Source organism: Apodemus sylvaticus, chromosome 13 (genome assembly GCF_947179515.1).
Source record: "Apodemus sylvaticus chromosome 13, mApoSyl1.1, whole genome shotgun sequence".
Classification (NCBI taxonomy): Eukaryota; Metazoa; Chordata; class Mammalia; order Rodentia; family Muridae; genus Apodemus; species Apodemus sylvaticus.
Genome location: NC_067484.1, coordinates 29353198 through 29377391, shown reverse-complemented (window position 1 = coordinate 29377391; position 24194 = coordinate 29353198). Strand labels below are relative to the sequence as shown.

At 43.3% G+C, this 24194-nt stretch overlaps 1 protein-coding gene across 3 annotated transcripts in view; it reads left to right on the top strand.

The window, feature by feature from the left end:
- Positions 1-24194, top strand: part of Ldlrad4 (low density lipoprotein receptor class A domain containing 4) — a 327131-nt gene that overhangs the window by 110791 nt on the left and 192146 nt on the right. For all 3 annotated transcript variants that reach the window (XM_052155741.1, XM_052155740.1, XM_052155742.1), the window contains one exon: positions 14011-14480. In XM_052155741.1, the coding sequence (XP_052011701.1) occupies positions 14441-14480 (40 nt within the window). In that variant the 5' untranslated portion in view covers positions 14011-14440. The remainder of the gene's footprint in view (positions 1-14010; positions 14481-24194) is intronic.

Sequence of the window (24194 nt, the reverse complement as noted above, 5' to 3'; positions counted from 1 at the left end):
AACATATTGCATAATTTTAAACCATTTGATGGCTCAGGTGGAAATTAGGATTGCTTTTTTATTAACTTGATACCTTTAGCTGAGACGGTGACACTGCTATGGACATTTCTGTTTAGAACAGAGACTTTAGGAATGTTTGAATTGTTTATTTAGAAATATTTGACATTTATTCTTAGGTATGTTTGTGTCTGTGTGAATGCATATAAGTCAGAAGAAGGACTTGAATCCCTGGAGCTGGAGTTACAGGCAGTTGTAATCTACCTAGGGTGGGTTCTGGGAACCAAGCCTAGCTTCTCTGGAAGTAGACACCATGAGCCGCCGGGCCAGCTCTCTGTTGAATATTTATTTAATAATAAAATCTCAGGGTTTCCCCAATTCTGTCAAAGCGATTCATGGAAAGTCCCATTCTTCTTTGGTAATGTGTAGATATTTATAAACATTTGTTAGCCTGTTGGACATCTCATCCATTTCCAACCACCAGTTTGGCCCTCAAACATGAGAAATTTGCTTTTATGTTTTGAGACATTTGAGAAGTTTGAGAAATCAGATTTGATGGAGATAATCATGTTTATCTGGTGACTGTGAGGTCAAATCCATCCCCCTCCCCTTCTTTTAGTGACAGTCTCACTATGTAGCCTCAGCTGGCCTGGAGCTCACTGTATGGACCAGGATGGCCTCAAACTCAAGCACATTTACCTGCTTCCGGATCCCTGGTGCTGGAGTCACAGGCACACACCCACATGCCCAGCGGGTTTCCCGTCAATCAACACATCTTTACATAGGCTTTCATTATAGCGGTTGATAATTTTGATAGCATGGAGTTTTTATCTTCACCCCTATACTCTTTCTCATTAGCCCTGGCTCCTCTAGATGGTTCCTTCTGCTTTCATAACATTCACATTTATAATATCTAAATTCTACCCTTGGGAGAAAATATGCTTTATTTAGCTTATCATGGTGATCCATACTTCTACCCGTTTTCTGCAGAATGACATGTTTTTGTTTTTGAAGTCAGGTCACAAGACACTGTGAGCATCTGTCAAGTTTTATTTATTATCGGTTGACAGGAAAACTGATTTCATATTTTGACTATTGTGAATATTGTCACCATAAATGGCTGTGTAGGTATTTCTGTGGTATGTTGACTCTTTGATGGAAACTCTCAAGTGGTATAGATAGCCTGAACAGGCAATAATCATATCTTTAGTTTTTTGAGACACATTTGTATTGATTTCCATAGCTGCTATTCTCATTTATATTCTTAAATATTTTTTAAATGTTCAGTTACCTTCTGATCAATATGGTGATCTCTAGGGGGTTGAGGCACTTAAGGGGGAATAATAGGAGGCAGAACTTGATTTCCTCATCAGCTTCTGACACCAGCATAGTCTATTTCAGAGGCCAGAGATGGGTAGGCCTGGTGAAGTGTTACTGCCGACATGACTACTAAAGTCTCCACCTTTGGCATGTGGCAAAGGCACTAGGGTGAAATTCAGTGGATTCTAGAACCTCACCACTCAGACATCGTTGAAGTAGCTTTCAGGTGGAGCATCCCCTGGGGGTCGTTTGGTAATATATCATCTCAGTCCTGTTTCAGATTTGCTGGACTCTGCTTTATCAAGATCCTAACAGACTTCATAAGTGTGTTAAATTCCGGGAAGCTCCGCTTAGGACATTGGGTTTCCCAAATGGTCAGTCGTCATCATTGGAGCTATAAAACAGTACAGAATTGAGGTGCAAGCTTCTTGGGGGGGGTGGTTATCAGTTCATGAAGTCAGGAGTGAATCTGCTGTCCACTTAGGTATAGACCCACTGCTGGGATCTGAGTCCTCTCTGGTTGACTGGAGGGATGTTTGAGAAGTCAAGCCACCTTCTCAGTATGTTAGGAAGTCACAGCTGGTTTTACTCATGTAGTCTAGCCAGGCTTCCTTTCTCTGAGGTTCTGTTGCATTTCTACAGGGCCCATCAAGGCCTGTGGGCACAGCTCTGGGCATGGCTAGATATTTTCAGACAGTCTAGATACCCAACCTCCGTTCTTTTCTCTTTCAGTTCCCATGGAAACAGATGGGGGAGGGTGTGGAGACTGGGCATGGTACTATCTTTACCCCATTTTTTTTTTTTTTTTTTTTTTTTTTGGTGATGGAAGGTCTGTTTCCATGGCAACTAGAAGGGAAAGGGATGGTAGCAGGAGTAACTAGACTGCTTTTAAATTTCAATGGCAGCTTCTGTCCTCACTGTAAAGCCCACTTTGCCCAAGTTTAAAGCTAGGCCAGGAGAGTTCTTATTTCTCTAAATGTGGCCATATTTATCTGTAGGGAAGGGAGGGGGAGTAGGAGGAAGCTCTTAAAATATCCTTGCCAATGTTTTCGTTTTCCTCCAGGAAACCATTTTTAGGTGTTGGTATAAGTTATTTAAAAACTGTCTTTATCTATTATTTTTTGGTGCAGTTTTATTGAACATAATAACATGTTTTTATTCAAAGGAAGCGTGGAGATGAGTCACTTCAAGTAGAGAGTGATTTCTCTGATGCAGGGAACCCCTTGTCACTTGTTAGTCAGTCTGCATTAACTGGTGACTGGCTCACTTGGTTGGAATGGGAAGGAGGGCGGGGCCCCAAGGAACACATAAGGGGCCAGGTTGCCAGGAGTGATTTACATGGAGATGCTTTGGTTAGCAGTAAACTACTAGTACTGACGTATGTAAGCAATTATTTAAAGATAACACTATTAAAATTCTAATAAACACAGCCTTGGGTTTAACTCGCTGAGTGTTCAGTCGTGCACAGAAATCCATCAGGGCCTTCATGACCCGACTTTCTCTTTTCCTTCCCTTATACAAGCAGCTTCTCGCCCCCCAGCCCCCAACCACGTACAATTCAAAGGACCACGCTGCCCCTCCTCAGAGATTCTAATGACATCAAGGAATGTTATCTCAACCCCCCTCTACGACTGCCATCTCTGAAGGGATCATTAAGGTCCTCCTGTGTTATATGCACAGGCTATGCAATATGTCTGAAGAGGCTTTGGTGAACTGCACAGCTGAACTCTAACTTTGGTGTATGACTCCGAAGCTGTGCCTGTCCCTGTGGTCACCACACCCTCGTCGTGGGGACAGTTGTGCTGCCACCAAGGAATCTGTAGGGTACTTGTCGTCTAAGGAGAGCCCCCTTTATACCTGCCCCTTCACCCTCTTTATTTTTCTTATCTCACTCATATTTATCAATATGTATTTTGTTTTCAACTCAACACAGACAGTAGATTTTTGGTGATTGCAGGGGTGGGTTGGGGAATTTGGGAAACATTGGGCCACAAGAGACTGACGAGGAACAGTAGTGGCTTGCTTTCCTGTGAGGCTTGAAAGCCGGTCTTCATGGGTGTGATTTGAGAAGTTGTGTTTACTTTTCAAAACTGCAGGAAGAAGCAACATGGGAAGAAGTGTCTGTACATGGGAATAAAGTCTCCTTCTATTCATGTGTCCCCTGGTCTTTCCCTTACACCTGCTTGTTTGATCTGGCTGCCCAGGGCTTTCAACCCTTTGGCCTCCACCTTTAGGAGTTTACTGAGGAGTAAGAAATAAGTCATTTTTTATGTGGTGACTTCAGGGGAGCTGAGGAAAGAAGAAATAAGGGCTATATTTTGTTAGGCTAAAAGTTGGCATAGTTTTTAAGAAGCATGCGTGTGTGTGTGTGTGTGTGTGTGTGTGTGTGTGTGTGTGTGTGTGAGAGAGAGAGAGAGAGAGAGAGAGAGACAGACAGACAGACAGAGAGACTTGTACACAGGTGTCCACTAAAGGAACAGTTTCTCTAGAAGAACAGCAAGTGCTGTTAACCTCTGAGCCATCCTTCCAATCTCAGGATGACAGTTTTAAATATAGAGGAAGATGGCTGTGAGGCTAGCAGGGTCCATGTTGGCATGGCTGGTGTGTGATCTCAGTGTTGCATTTGGTGGTAGTTGCCTCTTGCTTTTGGAGCTCTTGTTGGTATCTAGGAATTCTATTACTGAGGTCTGCTTTTAGATGCATTAAGAGACATCACTAATTGAATATTGAGTGTATATATCAGTCTCTTGCTGGAGTACACTTAAGAATGCAATCGCCCCTCTGTAGCTGCTTCATGGTGCTTTGGTAGCTTGGCAAGGTAGCAGGTGCGTGGTGTGGGAGCATGAGAGACTTCTCTGATCCCTCCAGATTCTGTGTGGAAGCACAGGTGCTCTTCACGACACATGCAGATTCACAGCTCCTCCACACTCAACCTTCCGGGAACATATGAAACCATATCAATATTTTCCCTAAGATATGTGGAGTCAGGGTGATTCATCAGCTGGTTTGGTGTGGCAAGGTCTCTTGTAGATGCAGCATTATCATCCATTATTGTGAGCACTGGCCAGTGAGAGCTCATCTGTTACACTCTTGGGCCCAGTTGCTGTTAGCATCAGCTCTGGAGTCAACCTCAGACAATACCATTATGTGTCGTAGCATTTAGACATCCGCTTAACCACTCATTTCTTTGGATTTCTGAGATCTGATTAAGTGTTTCCCCCAATGGAGGCTGACTTGATTTTAGAACTTGGTGTGAGATTCACCCATTGAATTTCAAGCCATTCACTTAGAAGACCGAACTAGCAATTTTATTGGGGTTTTGTATGAGAACCCACACTTTTCCCAAACGGGTGAAGAATGGTGTGTTATTAATTTCATATTTCTTCTTCTGGTTTCTATAAGTGATAAGAAGACAGCAGACTGACTGAATGGGAGTGAAAGTTCTAAGAGGAAAGGCATATCTGTGTGCACTGTGTTCTCCCAGTGCTTAGCAAGACTTTGCCTGATTTTTCTCTTAAAAGGCATTTGGACTCTCATGAGTCTTTCTGCCAGAAGACAGGCTGTTAAGTAACCCTGAAGGGTGTGTGTGTGTGTGTGTGTGTGTGTGTGTATTAGAGAGACAGAGAGAGAGACTGAGAGATTAAGCAATGGGTATAGGTCAGCACACCAAACTTGTTGATTACAATTATTTTGCACTCCATATTAGGTGGTTGTTCTGCTCTAACATCCTACAGAGAAATACTGCATTTACCACAGCTAAGGCTGAGCCCTGTGAATGGTCGGAAGGCCTCTATCCTGGATAGCATGGGTGTGTGACTGGAAGCCAGATGGGCAATGGTGGTGTGAGAATTGGTTGTTCCTCTTCTACTCATGTCTTTTCACTGCGAGCCAGTGTGAGGATGCTGTGGGGGTCAGGGAGGCTGGAGTTTGGGCTCTGGGACAGTCTTTCTCTGTTCTTCAGGGGAGGTTGGTAGGATGTATAGATGGTATTGTTCCTTTCTTGGGTACTTGGGAAAGCTTGTGAAATGTACATGATGGCCTTAAAAGAGCCAGCGTTTCCCAGTGAGTCCAAGAGTGAAGAGGAAGGAGGGTCACAGTAGCCTGCAGTGATGCTTCTGACAGGAGGTGGAAAACCACAGCTAAAGTCTCTTTCCAGAGCTGTTCTCACAGTCTAATATTTTGGTATGAAAACATGAAAAAAATGGATATTGAGAAGCTTTTTCCTTTTAAAGGCAAAATTCTCTCTCCTCTTCTGCCACATTTCATTCCTAATCCTTCCCACACATCTTCTCTAATTCTGTACGCTCTCCTCTGCTTTTTGCCTGGTGTTAATTTTAGGTGACATGGGATGATTTCGAGCTTTGGTTTTTGTCTATTGAGAACCTTTAAAAAAGATAGAGAGAGAGAAAAAAAAAACCAAGCGAAGACAACTGACAAATGGTGAAATGAAAATCATTCTGCATCCATTTGGGTTGCATATGGACCGGAGGTGGAGGTATCTGGCCATTTTTTCCTCCAAATCCTGATCTATGTCATTTGCTGAAGTAGTGGGTAGTGAGTGCAGGTCTGGAATTCCTTAGCGCTAACCGGGTACTAGTGTCTCATACTCATTTTCTGTTTAAATGTCTAAGAATTCACAGGGCAGACGCTCTCCTTATTTGTCTGTTGTACCTGAAGTAACTGAGGCTGTCATCTGGTGTGGGCATTAAGTAAGTGTGAAGCCACACTCACACTTAGAATGAAACAAACACAAGTTGGTCCGACCCAGAGCCTGTAATTCTACCCTTGGACCCATTGTGTGTGAAGCTTTTGTGTTTTAAATGGTGAAGGGTCCAGAGACCACCCAGGATCGCTCCAGTGTTTGAGTCCTCTTGACCATCAGCCCTCCTAACAATGGCCCCAGGGCTGAGGCAGGAGATTGGAGAAATGACCAATGTGTTCAAGATAAGATTCAGGATGGTCCAGCTTGAGTGGATTGGGCACCTGCTGTAATTCAGTCTCCATAGTCAGGGCCAGAGATGGTTACTATATGTTCAGAAGCACCACCACAGACAGATGCGACAGAAGAGCTCACTCCTGTCTTCCCTGCACCTTGTATAATTTGTGGTCATGGTAATGGTCTCCACAAATTGATGGCGAAATACTCATTGTGTACATGTAGCCTTTGTGATGTCCAGTAGCCTAGAGAGCAGGATGTATTGTGGGCCAGTCATAGTTGTCCATCATGGCCTGGTGTAAGCTAGCATCGAGAGTGGCTTACCAGGGGTGGGGGCGGGGATCAAAGTTGGTCTTGTACAAATGACTTATTAGTCCATATTCTCTTTTAGACTTGTAAAGAGTGAGACACCTCTCCCATTCTTCTGGTACAATGATAACCCTTTCGTGACCTTTGGTTTGTCTGCCTTGCCCATTTTTAAGACAGTTTTATCTTAGGAAAACTTTTGTTGCAGATAAGCGGTGTCCTCTCGGCTGGAAGTGGGAGCAGAACCCTGCGCAGGGTGGGAGTGGGGGAGTCTCACACTACCCTCTGCTTGGCACCCCCAGTCTAGGTGTTGGTGACAGGTCAGGTGATGTTTAGAGGAACCTTTACCTGAGGACTTTCTGACTCTTTGGCAAGCCCAGACCGTTTTCCTTGCGCAGGTGAGTGTTGTAGACATGCCCACATGAACACTTTTGGCATTAGGAAGTAGAGAGCGTGTCAGCGTTCCCGGTTCTTAGTGAGCAGGTTTGTACTGGTATGTAATCTGCGCCTTCGGCCTCTTGGGTACCTCCCTCATGGGGCCATCATCTTCCTTGGTTTTGTGTGCATGTACCAAGCAAGTTAGAGTTTGGACCTGGATCCAAATCCCTGGCTCCGGTCCTGGCTTTGCATCCAACAGCATACTAACTTCTGATTTTTTTTTTTTTTTTTTTTTTTTTAGTACCTACCTTCTGTGACTCTCTGGGAGTGTTCTCATCCATGAGGTGGAGGGACCTTGTAGATGGCTCCACATGGCTTCCTCTGCTGCTTTTTGGCAGCTGCCCTGCCCCCTTTACAAGCTGAAGTTGAGCATTAGACTGCACGTTATTTGTGTTTTCTCCAGCATTCTGTTAGCTGAAGCAACATTCCAAGGGATATTGTAATAATCTCTCTCCTTGCTTGCAGCTTATTTGTGTGTTTGAATCAGGCACCGTATCTTTAGCACTCGCGTCCTGAACCGGCTGCCTAAAGAAGGCACTCCTTTATTCTGAAGATATAACCAGCACCTGCTGAGCTACCCCAAGCTAGGAGAGCTTTGAGATTGTAATACAAAAGCTACAATCTGTGTTTTCCACCCCCAAGTCACGGAAATGAAAGTGCCACGAGTAATTCCTCACCCTGTGACTCAGCCTCCCCTAGTGGCTGGCACAAGCATCTTTGACCACCTGTGCAGATCCTCTGTGCTTGCGACCACATCCGCAGGCGTGTTAGCCTTGTCTCCTTCCGCTAGGCACACAGCCACAGGGGAATAGGATATTCAGATTGGACGGGATCTTGAATTTCACCTCCTCAGTTTACAAATGAGGAAATGGGAGTCTAGACAGAGCAAGCGACCTGAGCACTAGAGAAGTGGGGTTGGAATTCAGGAGTAGGACTGTCCCTGGGGCACTCCCTGTGTTTTTCCTAATCAAGTCACACCCCTCCCTCCTCACTGTCTGCCATCCTCTTTCTTCTCCACTTCTCTTTCTTGTCTCTTTTCTCCATTCCCCTCCCCTTCTTTCTTCTTCTCCTCCCTCTCTCCACATTTCCTCCCCCCCCCCCTAATTTTTAGTTGGCTTGGCCCTCGCTCAAGTTTCAGCCATCTGCCCTTTGGGTAGAGGAGCTAAGTAAGTTGGATAAGGAGCCCTTAGCTTTCTTTTCTGCACATCTGCCTCAATAAAAATCCTTTGTCACATTGGGTTTTAAAGGAACCAGCATTTGATATATTCTGGTAATGTCACGGTAGAATTCTCAAGTGTTTTCCAGTCTAGCAAGAGTTTGCCTCAGTTTGCCACCTGAGGCACCACCTCTTCATTTTTATTTTATTTTATTTTGGTGTTATTTTTCTTCCTGGAACTTTTCTGGTGGGCAGAGAGCGAGAGGTCATTAGACACAAGCCAGGTCCTGGACTCTGAGGCGCTGGATGGCTTGCAGCTCTTTGCTGCCTCGTCTAGCCGTCACCTAGGTAACCGACACTCTGCCAGCGAAACAGTCTGTCCACAGTGAAAGGAAATAAAAACACAACCGCAGTGTTGATTCTTTGTATGCTATAATTTTTTTTTGAATGTTAACTTGATTTCGAAAGAAAGGATTTGCCACTTTTCTGTTGGGCTCTGGCCCCTGTGCCCACTGTGTGACCTTCCTACTTCCTGGACTGCATATCTGTTTTTATCACGTATTGCTGTGGGGGGGGGCAGGAAAGCTAAAAAGAAAAATTAAGTTTTCATTCTTGAATGAGTCCCAGGAGGACTGTGTCTCACATAAGTTTTTATGAACAGCTAGGAAGGCAAACTTATTCTACAACTTATTTGGTTCGGTTTGGGGAGTGTTTATGTTTTTAAAAATGTCCCTTCCTGTGGGGGTGTTTTTCCATTGAGTGTGCTCTATTTCCTTAGTTACTGTTGCTCTGTTATGGAAGTGCTTCAAGACGTTTTTTCAAGTGCAGTATTAAATTAATTTATTTCCTGGTTAGGCCTTTCCATCTTTCCAGGATAAATAGAACACCAGAGCAGGCATAAATGTATGAATGTGTGTGTGTGTGTGTGTGTGTGTGTGTGTGTGTGTCTGTCTGTCTGTCTCTCTCTCTGGTGTGTGTGTATGTGTGTGTGTGCAATGGGCTTTCTATAGAGGATGTGATCTCATGTGTGTATTCAGGCTGAGTCTGTGACCTTTTGTACTTGGTAAGTCTCCTCCCTCCTTGATTATTATTATTTTCAAGCTTCAGGTATTTAGGTTTAAAGAACTGCTCCAGGTTCGGAAGCTGGGGAGAACTGGAGACATGTGTAAGTTAGAGTGTTTCTCCAACATATTAGACATCTGGGCTAGTTAACCTCTGTAGGATAGACTTGTCTTTCTCTGTAGTCTTGATAGGTAACTCTTGCTAACTACCCATTGTAGTTTAGAGGACTTCAAGTCAACCTCCTCTAAGGGACTTTACTGGATAGGACACTCTGTGACCACAGCAGCCCCTCATGCCTTCTGTCTTCACTAGGGAGCAAACTGTCCTCCCCACACCCATATGCAAAAGGGTCAGAGCTAAGCAGAGCTACAGACTGCTTCTCCACCTGGTGCATAGCACTTGTGAGTTCAAGACTTGAGGCTGGGTCTATATAACAGATATTTGCTGGAACCTTCCACGTGCACCCATTTGCCTTGTGTGAGGAACAGTACTCAGGAAGCATTGTGTTAAACAACTACTTCCATTCAGTCAAATATTCATTCAATGAGTGTCTCTTCACTGAGCACCTGTCAGGCAACGGCGGTGCTGTGTGTGCAGAAGTTCAGAGACTCAAATAGTCAGTGCCCTTATCCTTGCTGCTTACAGTGCAGTGATAGAAACGTGGGCACTGTGATCAGGACCCCATGTGGAGTAGATCGTGTGACTTGCTGGGAAGCCAGAGGACAGGGAGCCAGGCTCTGAACTCCTCATAGGCGATTTTTCCACATACTCTCAGCTGTTAGTAAATCTTCTCTGTTTATAAACTTTTCTATTCATGTCTTCAGGCTGTTCTTTATAAATAAATGTATAATAAATTATATATTCTTTATTTTGGTTTTTTTTTTTTTTTGGCTTTTTGGATTTGGTTTTTTCGAGACAGGGTTTCTCTGTATATCCCTGGCTGTCCTGAAACTCACTCTGTAGATCAGGCTGGCCTCGAACTCAGAAATCTGCCTGCCTCTGCCTCTGCCTCCCAAAGTGCTGGGATTACAGGCGATATTCTTTATTTTATATAAAGATTTTCTTTATATATTACATGCATACATTATGCAATATATAACATATATAATATATTATCATATCACATAATAAATATACAGTTTATTATATATACTATGACAAATCTATTATGCATTTAAAATAGATATGTGTAATTATATTTATAATATATTATATTTATTATATAATATAATGAAATATATTTTTTAAAGATTTATTTATTTATTCATTTATTTAATGTATATGACTACACTGTAGCTGTACAGATGGTTGTGAGCCATCATGTGGTTGCTAGGGATTGAACTCAGGACCTATGGTCACTCTGGGCCTGCTTGCTCCAGCCCTGCTTGCTCCAGCCCAAAGATTTATTTATTATTATATGTAAGTACACTGTAGCTGTCTTCAGACATATCAGAAGAGGGTGTCAGATCTCATTACAGATGTTTGTAAGCCACCATGTGGTTGCTGGGATTTGAACTAAGGACTTTTGGAAGAGCAGTCAGTGCTCTTAACTGCTGAGCCATCTCTCCAGCCTGCAATATATTTATTATATACAATTTATTATATATAGTATAATAAATTTATTATATAAAATAAATATATGTAATATGTTCTTTTATGTACAGAATGTATCTTTATATATATTTATTTTTTTCTATATGTATATATTTGTTTTGTTTTGATTTTCCTGATACATATTCTGGATATTTCTCCTTGGTCTGAGGAACATGTGGGTATTCCTTTCATTGTATAGTTTGTCTTTTTGCCTTATTGAATATGTCAATAATATGCAAGATGGTCTTACTTTGATGCAAGTCCATTTGTTAATTTTGCCTTTTGCTTCCTGTGCTTCTAGGGGCATTGGAGACGAAACAAAAGGCAATGCTAACACATGCTGAGTACTTCATAGTTCTAACTTTGCCACATTTGGGATTGATTTTTCCGTGTGGTGAGAGGCAGGGGTGTCATTTCTTGCATCTGAATGTGTATCTCCAGGCTTCTCAGTACCTTTTATTGAGGAGACTGATTTTTCTTCAGTGTATGTTTTTGTGCCTTTGTTAACGATTAGCTGGCTGTAAATGTGCAGTCAACCCGGGTTCTCCTTTCTGCTGCGTAGGTCCTTGTGCTAGTGCACATTGGTGCTATGCTGCTTGGCACTAAGTGTGAAATTTAGGCATCTTGATGGCCCATGGTTTTTTTGCTCACCGTTGCTTTGCAGTTGAACTTAGGATTGTTTTGTTTTTTTAAAGATTCAATTTTGTGTGTGTGTGTGTGTGTGTGTGTCATGGGTTTGTGTGTAGCCTAAGAAGTCTGAAGAGAGGATTAGTTACTTTGGTGCTAGGGTTGCAGGAAGTTGTGAGCTGGTGTGTGGGTGCTGGGAACTGAACTTGGGTGTCTTGGAAGAGCAACAAGTGCTTTCAACTGCTGAGCCATCTCTCCAGCCCTGTATTGAGAATCCATATGGCGATTACATATGGATTTAGAATTATTTTTTCTATCTCTGGGAGTAATAATATTGGTATTTTCATGGGTATTATGCTTAATCTGTACATCATGTTGGGCAGTATGATAATTTTAATGATAGTAATTCTATTAATCCATGAACATGGCCATTTTTCTATGTGTGTGTGTCCACTTCAGTATGCTTCTCTGAGGTCAGGAGCAGAAGGAGGGTCATGGAGGCTGGGAATTGAGGGTTTGGGGGAGATGTGAGGCGCTTCAGGCACCTAAGGCACACTTAATTTACCAGCCCACAGGTCACAGGCAAGTAGCTGCTGGCTGGTACCCAGGCACGTGATGTTACACATGGGCCACACACAGGCAGGCGTAAGCACAAACACAGATTGGGACACAGGCCACATGGACGTAGACAAACACACAGGCAGGCTGGCAGAGACGGAGGTGAGAAGCTTAGGTCTCTGACCTCGAGGCCATATTTATACAGAATTCACACACAAATGACATTCTGTGAGGAATAGTTACACAGCAAAGTGCATCACTCTTTACTTTTGGGGTTCCCCAGACATGTGGCATCAGCCATCTTGTGCTGACCCATAGTTTATCAGATGTCCACATCAGCTTGATCTTGTTTAAACATAAACGGGCCCTTGCTGCTCTCTGCTCCCAATACTACTTTTCTTCTCTCCTTTCCTTTCCTTTCCTTTCCTTTCCTTTCCTTTCCTTTCCTTTCCTTTCCTTTCCTTTCCTTTCCTTTCCTTTCCTTTCCTTTCCTTTCCTTTCCTTTCCTTCCCTTTCCTCCCCTCCTTTCCTTTCCTCCCCTTTCCTTCCCTCCCCTCCCCTCTCCTCTCCTCCCCTTCCCTCCCCATTCCCTTCCCCTCCCCCTCCCTTCCCCTTCTCTTCCCCCTCACCTCCCCCCTCTCCCTGTCTCCTCCCCCCTCTCCCTGTCTCCTCCCCTCCCCTCTTCCCTTTCCCTTCCCCCTTCCCCTTCCCTTCTTTGCCTTTATTCCTGCCTTTCATTCTTCCTCCTCCTCCTGTTTCTTGTAGTCAGTGTGAGATGTAATATTTTCATTTCTTTCTCAATGATTTTACTTTTATGTTTAGAAGTTGTCCTTATTTTTATAAAGGGCTGATAATTTCAGTTTCAACCTCACTAACTTTATCAGTTCTAGCAATCTTTAGTAGGGTATCTATGTTTTCCTGCTTATGAAAACCCAGGTGGGCCGGAGAGATGGCTCAGCGGTTAAAAGCACTGGCTGCTCTTCAGAGGTCCTGGGTTCAATTCAATTCCTAGCAACCACATGGTGGTTCACAACCATCTGTAACAGGATCTGATGACCTCTTCTGGTGTGTCTGAGGACGGCTACTGTATTCTTGTCATATATTTATATACAAAAACAAAAAACCAGATATTGGCAAGCAAGACAGTTTGATTTCATTTCTAAATTAGACACCGGTATTTTTCTCTGCCTTTTTTTTTTTCTCCAGCTAGAACCTCTGATGCTGTGTTGAGTGACAGCAGTGTTGGTAGATATGCTGGTCTTGTTCCCAGTCTTAGATAAAAATGTTTCTGCCTTTCCCATTGGTATGGTATTGGCTTTGTATATGTCTCCGCCTTATATTGCCTGTTTATGCTGGTGTGTTCCTTCTGTATCTAATGTCACAAGGAGATGCTGAGGTTTATCAAATGCTTCTTCTGCTTCTGTTTAGGTAGTTGTTTGGATTCACCCTCCTCCTGTTGGTGGGCTGTGCCATGTGATATCTGCTGAGTCATCTTTTATCCCTCGGATAAGCACCACTAGATCATAGCGTCAGAGTCACGTTTAAAAATCTGCTTCTTCCAAAGCTTAACTTTGTTTGTATAGGACCCGATGGCAGCTGGCATGAACTAAAGAGATCCACTTTCCAAGACCTTGGGATTCAACTTTGGTAACTTAATTTCTTAAGAGTGTGAGTTCTAAGTAGCCCTAGGAAAAACACTTGGAGACTGCGGTCTTATGTCTGTTAATCGAGTGGCTTAGAAAATGGATAATGTGTTTGAGGGTTGTAAATGGGGTTCCCCTTCACCCCTTATCCTAGTGTTCACAGAAAGGTCATAGTCAGGCGTGAGTCGGTTTTTGTTTCTATGTTTCTGTAGGCCTGTTAATCTGCTGCTGTGCTGTTGATGTGAAACAAGATCTCACTATGTAGCCGAGTCTGGCTCCCATGCCTGCCCTGCCTCAGCCTCCCCGGGGGTGGGATAAGTATGTACAGCTAGTCAAGGTCCTTAAGAAAGTGACATCTTTTTTTTTAATTTCAGCAAGAACAGAAGCAAAGCACAGAACAGCAGATCAGAGCAGACTGAGAGACCTCGGTGAGGCTGACCCTGCTCCCTGTGTGGAAGATGTCGCCCACTGCAAGGTTGAGGAACCCTTCGTTTTGAGGTGGGAGAACAGGTTTCGGCAGGACAGCTTCTCCCATTCCTGATCTCACCATGGCTTCAACTCTCTGGCTGGATGGTTGATGTGACCGTGCATCCCACATGCCATCGGGCCGCGTGACATCCAGGTAGTGCCTGCTCACGGGGTGTGGGAGCACATCCAGTGGGCGTCAGATGCTCCCGAAAGCTGGACCAGCAGAGTGATGGACTTGGACAGGCTAAGATGGAAGTGACCTGAGGCCTCGCCCAGGCAGTTTCTTCACCACAGGACAGCTTAAGAATTGAAACACAGGCTTGTCTGGGGAGCAGTATGCCGGAAGCTGGTTTTCAGGCCACAAATGCGTTCACAGGTGAGAGCACCCTCCACTTAATTGGGAGGCTTTGATGTCACTGTTAGGTCGTGGGTAACAAAATAGCAAACCACTGTACATGGCATGGAGGGGTGTTTAAACTTATAACTGAACGCTATTCGGACTTAAGGGTTCAGACTGCCATGGTCATGGATTTTGATGAAATAACAGTATACTCTACCTTCTCTAAATAGGGCTGTATCATTAGCAAAACAATGCCTTAGTATTTTTTTTTTAAAAGAGGAAACGCATTGCTCACCAGTAATCTTTCTCTTCCCATCTTTCCTTTCCATCCTCAATGTTGTCGGCGTGCTAATGCCGTGGCGGGGCCACGGTGGCTGAGAGAACTTAGGATCACGCGCTCATAAATGAGTAAACATGACATGAGGATTTGCTGTCGATTTCCCTGCTAGCCATCAGTTTGGACATTTTTCAAGGAACCGCTGTGCCCAGCTAGTACTGGAGCCATGGCCTGAGATGGTGCAGTGACCTCAGACGCTGAATTCTGACTCTTTTCTGACTCACTTAGCATCCTGGGAAAGGACTTCATCTCCTGGGCTTATGGTTCCTTGTTTATTGGGAACAATATAGAGTACAGAGAAAATGTTTCTGTGTTAAAAAGGGGTGGAGGAAAATGTTTTTTATGAAAAAAGAGCCCCTTCCTTTGGGTGTTTTACTTGGAAGAAAAGATGAGAGAAGTAGTGGAGCGTGACTGTGTGGAGGTCCCTGTGAATCTTAAACTTTTCACATTTTGTATGGAGACTAGGTCGGTTGTTGAGATGCCTGGACAACACAGGGATCAAGGCTCAGCACTGAGAGCCACAGGGACGCTTTTCTGGCTGATCTCAGCTCCTTGACAAGACCTTCAGTTCCTTTCCTTCTCTCTCTGAGTGAATTGCCCAGGGCTCCGCTGCTCTGCTCTGAGGAAGGCTAAGAAGACTGGCAGGAGATGTTGAGCCCACAGAGTTGTGTTGTAGAGCTAGGTGGCCAGGCTCAGCCCTGTCTGCTCCCCATTCTCACTGTGGGAACGTGGGTTAACTCTAAAGGCCTCAGCATCCCTGGATGTAACCTGGAGGCCTGAAATAAAAGCGCTTCTGCCTGGAGCCGTCATGAGGGGAAGGTTATCCCCAAATGATGGTGACTAAAAAGATATTTAAGCATTCCCTCAGAAGGCATAGAACAAAGTCATCTTCATCAGCTTAGACAGCAATCCCGGACTTCTGATTATTTCTGAGCCCGTGTACCTTTGGTTGTTTTGGTTTCAAAACCTGCTTATTTGTGAATATCCTTTCACTTCCTGTGGTGGGTAGTGACTTATTTGTCACCTAACCTCTTGATACCCAGAAGGCAACTAGGGATGAAAGGTGTGTAGAGATGTGTGTCAAGAGGGTCCTAAGAGCAGTTCTGAGAAGAGGAGGGGACAAGGATAAAAACAGGAGAGGAACTGGGACAAGAGGGAGAGCATTGGGTTTGTTACCCTGGCCTAGTCCAGAGGCTGTCTCTGCTTCCTAGGATGTGAACAGTTCCTGCAGCTGCCATTTCCTTCCTGACTCCTGAGCCTGTTTTCATGCCTGCCTTGCCATCCTGCATAAGCCGCTCTGGTTCCTCATGGTCTCCACTTAAGGTACATCTAGCCCTCCCCACTCCTCTACCCCAAGGACAAAGGAAGACAGACCAACCTGAGGCTCTGTGTGAAGGAACAAGCAGAATCCCCATATTCTACCTGGAGAACCCCAGATAGGTAACCCAAGGCTTTTCAGACATTAAGGCCCAAGTCAATGATGGCTGCTCCCTGAGGCTCCCTCTACCCACCACAGCCTGGCTCAGTCCACTCTCATACGGCTCCTCCCTAGCTCACGTTGTCTTATCTCAGCCTTTTCTCCAGAACTTTTTCTTTATCCTTTGATCTCTTCCTAGTTGTGTTGGCCTACTTCAAGAACAATCACACGAGACAGGAACGCAGGTCATCAGACTTGGTGGCAAACTGCCTTTGCTCACTGAGTCATCTTGGCAGCCTTCAGTGACCTTTAAAAAGCTTGCTATATGTTGGACTCACTGGGGAACCAGACAGCTACTTGGGTTTTGCCTTCAGAGATTAGAATTTAGTTATTCTCAGCAACATCTAAATCTGCTAAATCAGGACCTTTAGTCTATCAAGACCTCTGATTTTTGTATATATTAAAGCCTGAAGCACAAAAGCCAGTGTCATATAGACAGCAAGTGTTTCAAGAGAGGCCAAGGATGTGTTGGGAGAGTTAGTTTCAAACAAAGGTGTGGTGTTTGTTTGTACCTTCCTTAATGAATCTTCTCATTATAAGATGCTATTAGGTACCTAATACTAAATATGATAACACATTCAGGATGATGAGCTTTTTCATTTTATTTTTATTTCATTTTAATTTTTTATTTTTTTAGCTTCCGCACATTTCTGGGAAGCAACTAGTGATAAAAATAAATGTTACACAAGTACTTGGCTCTGGTCATTTATCTCAACTATCAACTGATAAGATCTGGGAGATGGGCCTCTGGAGATGCTTTTGTGGGGGGATTATATTGACTGAGGTGAGAAGACTCGCCCACTGTGGGTGGCACCATTCCCTTGGCCAGGAATCAGTACTATTTATAAAGGAGCTAAGCAGCAGCATCCTTCACTCTCTGTTTCTTGACTGTGGATATCATGTGACTGGCTGCCTCAAGCTTCTGCTGTTGTGATTCCCGTCACAGTGGGTTATACACACTGATAATCTGTAAGCCAAAATAAGACCTATCTCCCTCAAGTTCCTTTTGCTACAAAGTTTTAATTATAACAACAAGGGAAGCAGCTAAGACAGAAAATTGGTAGTGAGAAATGAGGCCTCTGCTGTAATAGACTTTATGATTCTCAGGGAGGAATGTGGAAGGGATTGGGCTGTTGCGTACTGTAAACAGAGCTTACGAGTGGTTCTGGTGGATCTTAGAAGACAAGAATGGCAGGAAAGGTAAATTTTAGAGCCTGCCTTGCAAGGTTTTAGAGGAGAACAAAGACTTGGAAACTGAGATGAGGCCGTTCATGCTTTTTAAAAATTGCATTTATTTATTTGCATGCATGTTTGTGTGTAGTCACATGTATGCCATGGATGTATGTAGAGGTCAGAGGACAACTTGGTGGAGTTGGGTTTCTCCTACCTTTTAGGTCCAGGGGGATCTGACTTAGGTCATCAGTCTTGATGGAAAACATCTTTACCCACTATACCACTTCACCAGTCTCCAAGTGCAATGGTTTTTTGTTTGTTTGTTTGTTTGTTTTTGTTTTTTCAAAAAATCTGGTTTCATTCTGTGTCTTGAGAACCTGAGTGAAGCTGAATTTTAAAGTGTTAGACTAACTTGTGTGGTGGAAAAAAATCTGGAGACAGGATATGATTCAGGCCTGGGCTGAGAAAACAGCTGTGATAAAGAGGTCAATTCTGTGGAAGAGAAGACTGCACTGCACTGGGACAATAAGAAAGGCATCTGAAGGACAAAAAAAACCATCTACCAACAGGTCCACCCTGTGAGGATTCAAATTCACCTGAAGGAAGGTAGCCTAAATGTAGTATGAAAGGAACATGACACTTCAGAGACTGGGGGGTGAAAGTTGTGATATGAAATGGTGTGTTGGTGATCAAGGGGACCCCAGGCAGAATTATGATGGTTAATTTCATTGCCACTTGGTGAGGGTGAGGGTTAGGGTTAGGAAACCTGCTGGAATTACCTTGATTAGATTGATTGAGGTGGATGGACCCACCTACTTACTGTAGGTGATGCCATACTCTGGGCTAGGATTTAGTAACTGTGTGTAAAGGACATCAGGAATTGCCATTCATGCCTCTTCTTGACTGTGGATGCCATGTAACCAGCTTTTTCAGGCTCCTGGCTGCTATGCCTTCCATGTTGTGATGGACTTTACCCTTAAACTGTGAGCCAAAAGGAGTCCTTTCTCCCTTAAGTTGCTCTTGTTACAGCATTCTATCAAGTACTAGGAAAAGTAAGAAACAGGGCTGTCCTGGAGGGTTTCTCCTTGGCTCAGCATCTTAGCTCATATCTCCTCTCTTCTTCATGTCACTTGTGAGAGTTTCAATGACATAGGATGGAAGGGATAAGTTTTCTTTTGTGTTTCATGAGCAACCAAATGAAGCTGTTTTCCAAGAAGGTGAGGGAAGATAGTTGCTGACCTTTTTAATTGGTTTCTTTTTTTTTTTTCTTTTCTTTTTTCTTTCTTTTTTTTTTTTTTTTAGTTTTATCCCAAATATCATTCCATATGCTCCTGGATTTGAAGGTAGCAGTAACTTTGCTGGTTTTTTTTTTTTTAAAAAAAAAAAACAAAATCCCAAATGTTTGATTTTACCATTGAAGACTCAGGAGCCAGGTGATGTGGTGAAAGCCTGCTTGCTAACTCAGAGGCAGAGAAAGCACCTAGCTGACCTTCCTACTTCATTGATGTCTCAGAAGGTAAAAGTTCCTTTTCCTCCTTCTTTCACATCAACATGCTGTTTCAAATACCCTTCAAATCAAAGTCCTTAGTCTCTTTCCCAAGCTTATTATTTTTTTTAATGAAAATTTTTATTTTTATGTTATTTTTTTATTTTTATGTTCACTCCCTGTCAGTTGGTTGATTGCTCTGCCTCTTGACCTATGATTTACTTTATTCTGTTAACAGAAAGCTCTTGGATTAAAGGTGTGTGCCAGGGCTGAGCCACACCACAAGAAGAAACAGGTTTTTTCAGTTCACCATCTAAAGATTCACATTGTGATAAAATATCTTGCAACAGTTGGCTAATTGTCAGGGTTACTCGGAGAGAATGTTGCTTTAAATGGTGCCTTACTCAAGGCATTTGTCTTTAGCTTTAAATCATGTTTGGGGGCAAGGAAAAATCACTATGCCATTAGCCATACCTCAACTTAAAGAATTTGTCACCTTGTCACTTTTGAATCTTTCCTTTGGAGGCTGAAGCACTGCAGACTGACTGTGGGAAGAATAGGTGGCTCTGTAACTGTGTTGGGATAAGGAAATCATGGCTTGTGTGTGAAATTAAAGATGGAAAAACCCTTTCACTTTCCCCCACCACATGGTTAGAAGTCAACTCTTCCATCTTTTGTTCAGAGTGAATATAGCTCTACCCATAGATGCAGATCACTTTCCCACTGGTGTTTTTCTTTGGTTTATCTTTGTACATAGGAATTGATATATTGTTTCTAATAGTTTAGTTGTTAGATGATACTTTGTAGCAAAAACAAAACAAAGGTAAATCTCCACTGTTCTGGATGATTTTGTGAGTCAGCTCGACACAAGAGTCGTCAGAGAGGAAGGAGCCTTAGTTGAGAAAAATGCCTTTGTGAAATCCAGCTGTAAGGCGTTTTCTCAATTAGTGATCAATGGGGGAGGGCCCAGCTCTTGGTGGGTGGCAGTCCCTGGCCTGGTTCTATAAGAAAGCAGGCTGAGGAAGCCGAGGGAAGCAAGCCAGTAAAGCCGCACCTCTCCATGGCTTCTCTATCAGCTCCTGCCTCCAGGTTCCAGCCCTGCTTGAGCTCCAGTCCTGACTCCTTCCAAGATTCTCAGAAGTGTAAGCTGAATAAACCCTTTCCTTCCCACTTTGCCTTTTATTATGGTGTTTCATCGAAGCAATAGAAACCCTAAGACAGACACCTCCCTTTGTAAGTAACATCTGCTCATTGTAAGAATATTTGGAAAGCGACAGAGAAGTCAAGAAAAGAAAATGAGTTACAGATGTATGCGCGTACAGATGTGTGCATGTGCTATATAAATTTTCTTTTTGTTAACATTCTAACTTAGAGTCTTTCAATCTTTTTCCTTGAGCAAACTTCTTCAGAAAGATTGTGTTCATAATGCTTGTTCGATTTTATAAGTAGATTATTTTTAGTATTACACTATGAACATTTTCTTTATAACTATGCTTTTAAATTAATGCACAATATCCTTTATATACTTGACTTGTAAAATTGTATCCCCTTTTGTTGAATATAATACCTTTTGTCTTGATGAATATCTTCATGCATAAAAGCCCTTCCGTAGACTTATTTCCTTAGGATAAGCCCCTAAGACAGAATTAAGGGTCTAAAGTAGTGAAATTTATTAAAGCTTATGATACAATTGACAAAGCACTTTGGTTAATCCTTACTTTTGAGACTGTGCTAACATCAGTTTGAGTTGCCAGTTACTTGTTTACAGCAGTGTGTTCAGAATCAGTGGTCTGATCTTCAACATTCAGCTGAGAAGGAGAAACCATTGTCTGCCTCCCACATACAAGGTTCTCTGGAGCATGCTGTTCTACAGGCAGGCCCAATACCACAAGTGAGGTTGATCACCTCTGTATTTAGTAATGTGGGCTGGTTTAAATCTTAGGTGGTCTTAATTATACTGTTTTGATTCTCTCTGGTGGCCTTTATTCCCAGCTGAAGTTTGTTGAGGCATTTGTGTATTGATGTAGTAAAGTCCTGGAAGATAAGACATTTGTGGTAAAAACAAAGACCTGGTGTCTCTGGGCAGAGAGAAACAGAAGTTTAGGCTGGGTTCAGCCTGGCTCTATTTTAGACTTCCTGATACTGTTAGAGATGGCCTGAAGCTTATTATAGTTAGGAGTGAGTTGCTAAACGTCCTGCCAAGCCAAGGTTGAGAATACGTGTCTCCTCTGCTTCTGATACCAAACTTAGATACCTCAGAGGTGTTGCATAATTTTTATAGGCTTAAACAGACTATTTCAGTGATAAGAGGAAACCCATTTAACCATGAACAGCTATGCAAAAGGATCAGATTTCTGTAGAATTTACAGCAAGCCTTTCTCATGTGTATTTTACCCATAAGGAGGATAAGAGTCAGTTTAGCTCTCTTCAGATAGCTGAAATGAAGCTCTTTATGGGTGCTGATGGCCATATGTGCTTAGCTACTACTGCCCAAAAGGGAAGAGCTGGGATGCCTCCTCTTCTTCATTGTCTCTTGAGTGGGTGGAATTGGTCTTCCAAGAGGTGTGGCTAGCGTTACACACACACACACACACACACACACACACACACACACACACACACGACAGTTCTGCTTTTGACAGCCCCCTCTGCACACCCCAGACCTTCAGCTTCCAGTTCTTCGAGACTTCCAGGCCATGCCTTTGGGAAGACCCGTGGATGACATAGAAGACCCACAGAAGCCCACACCTTCCAACATTGCCTAGAGTGTTTCTTTGAAAAGATCCTTCAAACTGCTTTTCAATAGAGCCCATGAGAGGACATTCATAGACTACATCTTGGACAAAGATCTTTGAACTGTGCCCCAGTTGGCAAGTAGGCAGCCAGCCTTCTTACTGCCCTAAGGAGAAGGGGACATTTGCTACCCTTCCTCTGGGAGTTCCCAGGCTTGTCAGTGTCTGCAGCCCTAAGGGGCAGAGTAGCCTTTGCTTCTAGTGTTCTGATTCAGCAGAGCCCACGAGCAAGACTAGAACTTAGACTTGTGGTTTCCTTCCCATTACCTAGTCTGTGAGATCCTAAAGAGTGTCATGTGTTGGTGCTTACTAGAAGCTTCATTGCTTAGGGGACTGGACATGGTCAGGTATTGAGCATGACCCAACAATGGCCTAGTGTCCCTTTTATAAGGGATGAAGCGGGGAAAATGTGCTGGTACTATCATCTCCTTTTACTTTGTGATAGAATTTCAAAACATTGAAGGTGTTTCCTTGTCCTTCTGGAATTCCTCTAGTGTTGACCATAACATGTATTTTTTTTTCCTCACAGAGTTGATATAAGAGGCTTTGTACCAAGAGACTTTGTAAATCAAATAGGTACCTTTCATATATGCAGTCTTGGAAACGATCTTTGAGACAGTCCTGGAGGTGATGGCATTGTGCTGGTTTTCTCTTCCTTTCCCTTCCTTTCTTCTTTCCCTTCCTTTCTTCTTGTTGTAAACTTGGCAGAAGCTGGAGTCATCTGGGAAGAAGGAACTTCAGTGGAGAAAACGCCTCCGTCAGATTGGCTTGAGGGAAATCTGTGACATTTTCTTGGTGAAAGGTTAATGCTCAGCCGGCTCAGGCAGGAAGTCCTGAGCTGTGTAAGCAAGCAAGCAAGCTGGGCGAGCCAGGAGATGCGAGCCAGTCAGCTGTGTTCCTCACCGGCTTCTGCTTCAGTTCCTGCTTTTGTGCTCCCCTCTTAGCTTTCCTAGATGATAGACTCTAACCTATAAGTCAAATAGGTACCATTCTCTCCACCCCAAATTGCTTTTGATCATAGTGTTTATCATTTCAACAGAAAGCGACTAAGATAGGCATCATACACCATTTGGGGATTAGAAGTAATGGAGGCCCAGAGAGCCCCGTCTGGCAGTGCTAGACTTGAAATGCAGGACCATCTGTGAAGAAGCCACAAATCCTGGCTCCCTCATTCTGCTATGGTATCAGGGAGAGGAGAGAGAATTGGGCTGTGTCTGAGAATCTAGTTCAGGTCATGGGGGGCGGTGTGGGTGGGAAGGATGGGCAGAGAAGATAATAGGAATAGAAGCTTCTAGTGAGCTTGGATTTTAAGCGTGTGTCTGACCGAGTTGTATAGACTGCATATTAACCTGGAAATAGACGTTTCTGTGTCTACTTTTATCTTAACCTGGTTACTCTTGTTATTTTAGGTTTAAAATGGGTTTATTTTAGGGGCTGGAAATAAAAGTGAACGGGGGTGGGGTGGGGGTGGGGGGGAGGCTGCAGAGCGGTGTGAATGTGGTTAATGCCACCATTTATGTAAAACTGGTTACAATAGTACATTTGTGTGATTGAAAGAGTGCATGCTAATGTTACACAGTAAGAGTAGTTTTGTAAACATGCTCCCCAGTGAAAGTTCAACCAATCCTGTTGAACTTATTTTGATAAAGATTTTAACTTGGTTCTTATGGAGCAATGAGGGGAAGAAAGGGGACTGGGAATGTGGAAATGATCGCGCTCTGAGGGAAGAACAAAGAACAAGGGTTTTGTCTTCGCTTCGTGGTGTGTTTGGAAGGAAGTGGGTAGTTTCTCCCAACAATTTGATATGTCACCGAACCAAGCGTCCCTGCTGCTCTGGGGCTCATTGTGAGCACAGGCAGTTGCCTGCTGCTGATCAGGCCTGTGTCTCTCATTGAGCCTAGCCTAAGTCCTTCAGGTGACCAGTCCACCTGAGTCCAGCATGAGGCCGGCTTCCCTGTAGAGTGTTGGTCACGCTTCTTTCAGTCTCACAGACGGCTCACACAGGAACAGCTTCCTCTGTATCATGATGATTTTGGGGGTGGGGTGGAGAGGTGGGATGGTTATATTTTTATGGAAAATATTTTCTCATGCAATATATTCTGCTCAGTTTCTCGTCCCTAATCTCCTTCCAGATCCTCCCCACCTCCCCCCTGTCTGCTTTCATGCCTTCTTTCTCTCTTTAGAAATCAAACAGGTAAATTAAAAATCAAACCAGAGTAAAAAAGCAAACCAAAAAACCCAGAAAAAATAACATGAGAAGCACATAAATTTGCATGCACACATGTACATATGCATATGCACAAACACAAAATCTATTAAAAAAACAAAATTGGAAACTATAAGAAAAAGACTTGGTTTAAAAAAAATGGCCAAACAAAGCATTATGAGAAAACATCTCCAAAAATACCATTGAATTTTTTTGTGTTGGCCATTTACACAGACCTGCCTTTAACTATTGTTATATAATGTATGAGACTCTACTGTA